The sequence below is a fragment of the Neodiprion pinetum genome, chromosome 3 (genome assembly GCF_021155775.2).
Source record: "Neodiprion pinetum isolate iyNeoPine1 chromosome 3, iyNeoPine1.2, whole genome shotgun sequence".
Lineage (NCBI taxonomy): Eukaryota > Metazoa > Arthropoda > Insecta > Hymenoptera > Diprionidae > Neodiprion > Neodiprion pinetum.
The window spans coordinates 41,737,690-41,746,042 of NC_060234.1; the positions used below are offsets into that span (position 1 = coordinate 41,737,690).

General features: G+C 34.7%; 2 protein-coding genes across 4 annotated transcripts; both read left to right on the forward strand.

The window, feature by feature from the left end:
* Positions 1-193: 193 nt before the first annotated feature.
* On the forward strand, positions 194-4,956 carry LOC124214757 (beta-galactosidase-1-like protein 2). Of its 2 annotated transcripts, none has more exons than XM_046617381.2 (9): positions 194-595; positions 1,678-1,879; positions 2,002-2,187; positions 2,436-2,577; positions 2,724-3,036; positions 3,279-3,416; positions 3,767-3,954; positions 4,038-4,282; positions 4,365-4,956. In XM_046617381.2, the coding sequence occupies exons 2-9, from the start codon at positions 1,680-1,682 to the stop codon at positions 4,876-4,878; spliced, it is 1,926 nt and encodes a 641-aa protein (XP_046473337.1). In that variant the 5' UTR covers positions 194-595; positions 1,678-1,679; the 3' UTR covers positions 4,879-4,956. The 2 variants fall into 2 exon arrangements, with proteins under 2 accessions (XP_046473337.1, XP_046473338.1); XM_046617382.2 differs by lacking the exon at positions 194-595 and adding an exon at positions 1,270-1,573.
* A 728-nt stretch (positions 4,957-5,684) lies between these two features.
* On the forward strand, positions 5,685-8,083 carry fy (fuzzy planar cell polarity protein-like protein). Of its 2 annotated transcripts, none has more exons than XM_046617388.2 (5): positions 5,685-5,824; positions 6,072-6,464; positions 6,760-6,957; positions 7,078-7,277; positions 7,385-8,082. In XM_046617388.2, the coding sequence occupies exons 1-5, from the start codon at positions 5,747-5,749 to the stop codon at positions 7,776-7,778; spliced, it is 1,263 nt and encodes a 420-aa protein (XP_046473344.1). In that variant the 5' UTR covers positions 5,685-5,746; the 3' UTR covers positions 7,779-8,082. The 2 variants fall into 2 exon arrangements, with proteins under 2 accessions (XP_046473344.1, XP_046473345.1); XM_046617389.2 differs by lacking the exon at positions 5,685-5,824 and adding an exon at positions 5,834-5,872 and having other exon boundaries at positions 7,385-8,083.
* The last annotated feature ends 270 nt before the right edge of the window (positions 8,084-8,353 follow it).

The following is an 8,353-nucleotide window of genomic DNA, read 5'->3' on the forward strand; positions in this document are numbered from 1 at the left end:
ACAAACCTAACTTTGGTGAAAATTTCTACTACTACGAATTTTTACATAAATCGGGCCATTTCGTATTATTAGGTACGAAATTGTAAATATGCATAGTTTTCATAAAGATTTGTTAATTTTTGTTAAAAATTGTAGCGGCTTGTAAATTTTTTTACCGTAAAAATACAAATTTTCATATAAAAATTTTTTACGAAAACAATTTTTTGTATATGATTGTACGAAATGTCCCATTTTTGACAAAAATTTCTAGAAAATCGTAGAGATCGTTTTCACCAGGGAAAGCAGATATGCCAATCACCTGACACACCTGTCATGGCGTCGGAGTCAGCCAATAAGAATCAGCCTGGCGCCGAGCCAATATTTTGGTAAACAAATTAGAGGCAATGCCGGCGTCTCGTGACGTGTCACAAGGATGACACGTGAGGTATGCAGGGGTCTTATGACAATTGTTGAATGAACATTACTATTATTATTATGTGTTGCTGGATCGTTTAAATTTTGGAAGGAAAGTTAGGGATCACAAAATCAATCGAAGGTGTTCCTCGTTACACGTCCGCCAGTCCTCAGTGAGGTTCCATAGTTTATTTATAATCAGGTATGTATGGAAGTAAAATTTATTACAACTTTTTCATGATACTTTCGTTTTAAACAATCAATTAAACAATTCACATTCGTTATAGTCTAGTACACATTGTTTAGCTACTCGGTTCACGCCCCTCTTTGTAATCATAGTAAGAATTGAACATGTATTTTGTTCAATTTTTCCCCAAGAATTCGTAAATCTTGATATTTTTTTTCACCGTAACTGTTCTTTGGCTTTGCGTAATTTGTGTTTGTTATCAGGCTCTGTTTTGAATAAATGTGGACAAGTATAATAAATTAATATACAAAAGAAAAACCAACCGCATAACTTTTGATTATAAAAGACATGCAATTAAAAATCAAGTATTAGTGAATACATTGAAACTTTTGTTGCTTCTAAATAGATAGAGTTAACAATTTTATACATTTTTTTTGTTTCCTACCATTGCAGAAAGTCATTTCAAACTATATTTTACAAAATCTATTCATTGGTCCTGATAGGTCCTGTAATTTTATGCATAGTTGCATTGGATAATCTGGTTTGCTGCTATTGTTTTTCTATATAAATGAAAAGAATTTTTTGTATAGTGTAGATTGAGATCCGTTAAGACTATTAGGCTTGTAAAATTTAAATGTTTTGTTGATTGTTGAGAAAATGCTGCTACCATCTCCAGTCTCTATGTTTAATCTGTAAATTTAAGATTCAACATTTTCCGCTGGAGTACAGAAACAAGAAAGACTGTGTGAAGTTTGCATCTGTTTAAAAAATATGCAGGACTGCTTTACTAGTTTATCTGATAATTCTATATACAACATTTTTATTGTGTATGAAAATTACTTGTGGTCAGATATCTAATCATTCTTTTAGTTAATCTCTTATCTTAAGTCACCTTAGTCCATCACAATGATAAATATACTTGGGCTCAAATTCAGTAAGTTGATTTCAACCCACAGTTTCCTTTCACCGCCGATGAAAACTATTCGGCTAAAGGTAATTTCACAGCTCTGATTTGTACAAGATGAAGTGTTTGTGTTCCGAAATATTACTTTTCTCAAAATAATGCTTATTTGACAAGTCTTACTTTATATTTTCAGCTATGAGTCTACCGACATTGTACCAACACTACGTGTCGCCCAAAGTTAATTCGGGTCTTTACGCTAAACCTGATGGATTCTACTTGAATGGGAAAAAAATTTCCCTTCATAGCGGAGCTCTTCATTATTTTCGAGTTCCTCAAGCGTACTGGAGGGATAGATTAAGAAAGTACAGAGCAGCTGGTCTAAACGCTGTGGAAACGTAAATTTAAAATTCTATTAATTTTGCTATCAATGCCACCAAAAATATTTCAATTCATTTCCTTATCCTTCGACACTAAAAGTCTTGAAACATATTCAGATTTTTTATTCAATTCTCTTCAGCTATGTTCCATGGAATTTGCACGAACCCCTGAGAGACGTGTTCGATTTTGGTGATGGAGATAACGATTTTTCGGATTTTCTGGATGTTGTTAAATTTATCAAGATTGCACAGGAAGAGGATCTATTTGTGATTGTTAGACCAGGACCTTACATTTGTGCTGAATGGGATTTTGGTGGACTCCCAAGGTATGTTCACTTAGGCCTTAATGGTGAACATAAAAATATAATATATAATATAAAAAAAATGGAGGAAACTGGAAAATATCAAATTTGCATTTATCTGTTTGTAGTATGTAAAACATTCCGAAGAACAGGTTTTACAATCATACATTTATTGTAGATACCTTGATTACCATTACATCTGTATGAATGGTGAAAAATTTCCAGCTTGAAATCACAGTCACCAAGCGAATTAATCTTCCTCGAATTTTTAGTTGGATTTTAAACGAAGAGGGATTGAAGCTGAGGACCTCTGAACCAAAGTACATGAAAAGAGTTACCGATTACTTCAACAAACTTCTGCCACTCTTCACTGACTTACAATTTACAAAAGGGGGACCAATAATTGCATTTCAGGTAGATAAAGTAACACTACGATATGTTTGTTTAAGTAAAATGGATGCAATATGTACAGATTTACGATCACAAAATTCAACTATACAACGTCAATAATTGTGTATGAGTAGAAGACTTGAAAGTACAAAAGTTATTTGCTTTCACAGATCGAGAATGAGTACGGTTCTGTTGAAGAAGATGGAACAGTTCCTGATATTGAATACCTTAAACAACTTAAAGATCTGTTCGTAAATCATGGCCTTGTTGAAATGTTCTTCACTTCGGACACTCCGACTCTTCATAGAGATGCTGGGTCCCTGCCAGGAGTGTTGCAGATGGCCAATTTTAAAGTTGATCCTGAAAAAGAACTAAATCTCCTAAAGGAATTGCAACCCAACCACCCAGCTATGGTCATGGAATATTGGACTGGTTGGTTCGATCACTGGCTCGAACCGTATCATTCCATTGAACCAGTTCACGGTAATTTGAAAATTATGGCGTTTTGGATCAATAATTAATTACTTTACGACATTTATCCTGAAAAGATGGTTTTTAACAAAAATTAGAATCATGAAGTTTATTCTGGAAAATTTAATTTTCCACATGTTCTCATTGACTTTCGTGCATAATGAACAAAGAGGGTGTATGACATTGAAAATAAGTACGTGAAATTTCGGATAGTTCAACGCAATGATTGTATGACTACCCATTTCATGTTTCAGTTTATGCTGATGTCCTAGAGAGAATTTTAAGTTTTCCATCATCTGTTAATTTCTATATGTTCCATGGTGGTACTAATTTTGGATTTATGAATGGAGCCAACGTTTTTGAGAACTATCAAGCAGACGTTACAAGTTATGGTAAGACTAAAGATCAAACTGATTTCTATAACGTTCATAAATTATATCGGTTTGCGGTTTTGATCAGATAAACTCAATGGAGTAATCTTGATATATGATCCTAGGTATAATCATTATTTATTTGGTGGATACATATCTGTTCCACATTACGTAATTTTATGATTGCTGCTTGGTCGATGACTTCAGCATAATTTGAGGAAAACAAGTTCAATAATTATTTCTAATTAAAGAAAGTCTTCCGCTGTTGCTCTTTCAGTGTTTTTATTTTTAACCACAATTCACTTATGAATTCTTAAACATTCTTTCGTTTAATCCTTCTTTAATATTCGTTTTGCAAAACTTTTTTCCAGATTATGATTCGCCAATAACTGAAGCGGGAGACTACACACCGAAGTATCATAAAACCAAAGAGATTTTGGCAAAGCATCAAACTGTGATAACCAAATTACCAGATTTACCTGCAGAATCATCAAAAGTAGCTTATCCCACTCTGAAAATATTCGGTCATTTGGATTTTGAGGATATCCTTGATCAGTTGGTGGGTATTTTTCTCTTTACCAATGAAACCTGCGTCCTGCACTGTTTTACCTCTGGTTTTTTCAAATATCTTATGTATTACAGCCTGCAGACTTGAAGGTGAAATTATCCAATGTGACCAATATGGAAAACTTGCCAATTAAAAATGGCAATGGCCAATCTTACGGATACATAAACTACCGGAAAAAGGTTGCATTGAAAACCGCGTCTACCCTGAAAATCTCTGGGTATGTGCAAGACACAGCAATGGTGCTTGTTGACGGAGAGCTGAAGAGCAAACCACTAGAAACTGAAGAAGATATTAATGGCTTTGGTTATTGGATGCAGAAGTGAGTTTTAGCACTTACCGGTCGAATAAAAAACGTGTATTTTCAGTTGATAAGACACTGACATGTGAATCGATTGTTTCAGAGATGCTGAGTTAACATTGAATTCTGATAAAGCTGGGGAAAAAACTTTGGACATCATTGTAGAAAATTGGGGACGTGTCAACTTTGGTGTCCTTGCTAATTTTGATCAGAGAAAAGGTTTGTGGCAAGGGCCAGTTTACGTCGATGACAAAGAGCTAAAAGATTGGGAAATCTATGCTCTCGAGTTTGATTCTAAGTGGGCAAAGTCTCTAACTAATTGGAAACTGGGACCGCCCTCTATCAGCACTAGAGGTCCGTCCGTTTCCCGATTCGTCATAAACTTAGCTTTACCTCAGGATACATTTATTGATTTGCGTGGTTGGACAAAGGGTTTGGTATTTGTAAACGGTTTCAATTTAGGGCGGTACTGTCACCTTGGACCAACAAGGACCCTTTACTTGCCAGCGCCCTTACTTAAGAAAGGACAAAACGAAATTTTAGTATTTGAACATTTCAAGTCAGATATTGAACTGAGCTTCTTAGATTACCCTATTTTGGGAGATTTGAAACCCTGAAGTAACAAAAAAAAAAAAAATGTGAGAGAGCCAGACGTCATTTCTGATTATAAGTGTCATTTTACACCCGAATATCTGTCAGGGACATTTACATACAATTTCGTCAGTACCGCATGATGTTTCATGAAATCAGTTTTGAAAGAAACGGTCACAAAGCGTTTCGTACATAACGCCAGCTTTTTTAAATACTTATCCAAGTATTGATGAAGTTCAAACATCAAAAAATAAGAACCAATTAAGCATAGTGAAGCGCTTTAGAAATCGTATAAACATATTCATTGTATCAAATTCAGGTTTGACGTCTTCTCATATCTCAATATCTTACAAATATAAGAAAGCAATTCATTAAATACGTAGAAAAAATCTATAGACAACTGAGTATATTTTATTATTTTAATCTGTATTATACTTGTATAATAATATGAATTATATGTACTTATACATATATCTATGGAAAAAGTAGAATCTTGGCAGACTTTTTGTAATGCGCATTCCTGTACAATGGCTTTGTTAGAAAAGGGGCTATACTTCCTGAAATTTGTTAATAAAAAAATTAGGGCGTACAGCCAGAGAGAAACCTTCAAAGTTACATTACAATGGCTTATCCGAAAGCTTTTAATTCGTCATTCTACATATCAATATACACAAGTTACCACTTTTGCAACTTTGGCCCATCCTGTACTCGTGTATACTATACCTATATCTGTGTATATCATGGGTTAATGACCTGCCCATCTACCTGCCCATGCTGGTTCAGATCCCATTCCCCTGTTCACAGGTATTAAACTTCAGGTACTCACGGCTGTGAGAACTTTGCTAAAGTACCTAAAACCTAAAACTCATATCTATAATTCTTTTTTGCTGTAAAATGACTGCTCATGTACTGTGCTTAACATCTTCCGGAGGAATACCAGTTTTTGTCCGAAAAAAAGGGGACGGTGATATGGTACAATAAATGATTTTTAACCCAAAACTTCATTGCAGTATAAAATCTGTAAGAGATTTCAATCACTGCGAATGCAAAAATACACTTTAACGTTAATTGTGAATCGAATTATTTTTATAGTTGTATCTCTCTACCTTTATAACAAAGTTTTTTTTGTTCCTATGCAAATGACTGAAGTATACGAAATGCTCTAATCTTCAAAGATATTGGAGAAATTCAACTTTTATATCATGTCAAACTATTTCAGATAACGTTTTCGAAAATGGCATCGCTGAATGGTGTGCACATGTTTTTGAAGTCCCAGAACATTGAGCTACTGTGCACAGACATGCCGGACACGAATGTTGTCTGGAAAGAATTTGAGGATAGCATATTACTGATAGCCATAGCCAGCGGTACAACAAACAATGTTCTAAACAGATTTCTAGAAGCTGTTTTCAGTGCGATGATCCTCATCGTCGGTATAGATGAAATAAAAAATCCAAGGAATGTTGAGAGGCTAAAGCGAGACCTGCGTGTATGCAATCCAATTATTGACAGACTACTGGAGTGCTTAGACATCGGAGATCGGATATGTGCCAAGACTGACTTGGTCGATATGACTGACAGTATTATGAGTCCCGAGAATCACTTACTGCAGGTATCAAAGCTACAAGTTCTTTGTAAACAGCAGAAAATATCTCACAATTCTATATTTTTTCATGGTGATTGGCTTATTGATTGAACAAACATAAAAACAAATCTTGAAATTTTTCACAGTCAATTATCTTATGAGAGAAATAGCAGGTCTACTTGATTATAGATTAGTCTATTTGAATACTTGACTGTAATATGAACAACACCAGAAAAAAGATGATGTGATGCGCAGATCATTTTAAAATGCAAGAAATTTAATTGCCCATCATTATAATTTCTGTGTTTGTGTTTTGTACTAGAGCTGCCTTGAAGGGTACATGGAATATCTGGATTCTTTGTACGGCTGCCTTTTAGTGCATGGCTGCTTGGCGGTTGCGACTGAGAGTTGGTGGTCTTTGGACCCAATTGAAAGGAAATTACTAATAATTGCAGCAACTTGTGATGGAACTTGCACAGCGAGAGATCTTCCAGTATTCCTTCCAAATAAGAGTCCGAATGTATGAGACGATCATTTAAATATTTAGAAATGAAGTGCCTACGCGAAATGGCATCTAAAATCTTCAATAGATGTTTAAATTGATCAGCCTTACAGTTAAGAAAAAAATTATTGATTTCAGGTCGCCTTCAGATTGGTCTCTGTTACTCTGGTGAATCACGTTGAAGTTCTAGCTTTGTGTGGACCAACACCCGAGTTGGCCGAAACGGAACGATTGGCTATTCAGAGTTGGCGGAGTAGTATAGACATTCTGCGAGCTGCCGAGCAATGCTATCCCAGAAATTTTCCTGCCAGTGTATCATTGGATTCTGAGATATTAGGGTAAAATAATCTGAAGATAATTATAGTAGAGTTGACAGTAGTAAACTTTGCCCCTGACGGAAAGGAACCAGAGATATAGGGTTTATTAAAAATTTTTTCGATTCCAGATTTTTGTTGGCCAATCATGTGATAGGAAAATTTGTTCTGAGTCGGAATTCCCAAAACTCGAAGAACCGAGTCAGTGGAACACATAGATTGGATATTTTAAGAACATTTTACTATCAAGCTGTGGAAACATTTTTGCTTTCCGGCCCGTCTTCGAATCGAGATACTGAAGAAATCGACGAGTCGGTAAAGCCGTCGAAGTCGAAACACGGGCAGGTATTCGAAGGTGCTAAAGAAACTTACTGGTGTTCAGAGTTTCACAAATGTCATGCTCTCAAAGAGGGCGAGTATGTCTTTTGCGTATTATATACGTCCATAGTTCCTACACATACGATGAGACTTATTTCCCAAAAAACTCTCAAATCGCTCCTTGCTGATAAACAAGTTTTTTGGTAGCAGTTTCTTGAAACTGTTTTTGTTTAATTATATAATGACATCGATTATTCGACTATAACATATTATACAGCTGTTAATATTTTTATAATAATAATTTCTGAAAATAAGCCTAGTGAATAAATAGAATTATATAGATACTTGACCACATTAGAACGTTACATACTTGTAGTATCAGAAAACTGGAGAATATATTTTTGTATGGAAAAAAACATAATTTTATCTTTATAATAAGAATCAAATTTTATACCAATAGATCAAAAACATAGTATGAAATTAGTTGTGACACTGCATTTTGAATAATATGGGCTTCTTGACGTAAACACGCTTTTCAAGCAATTTCAAAATAACAATTTGTTTTGTTTCAGCTCAAAAATAATTTTTAATGTACGGGGACCGTGTATCCTGGGTCTTCACTATATATTCATTGATTTTTGAGGATAAAACATTACCTCAATGTTTCTGAATTTTTTTAGTTAGTCTTTATATTTTGTTCTGTAACCGTGAGCTATCGAACCCTCTTAGTGTCATTAAATTTGAGAAACTGCAGATTTTTTAAATCTGTTCTGATCTCTCGA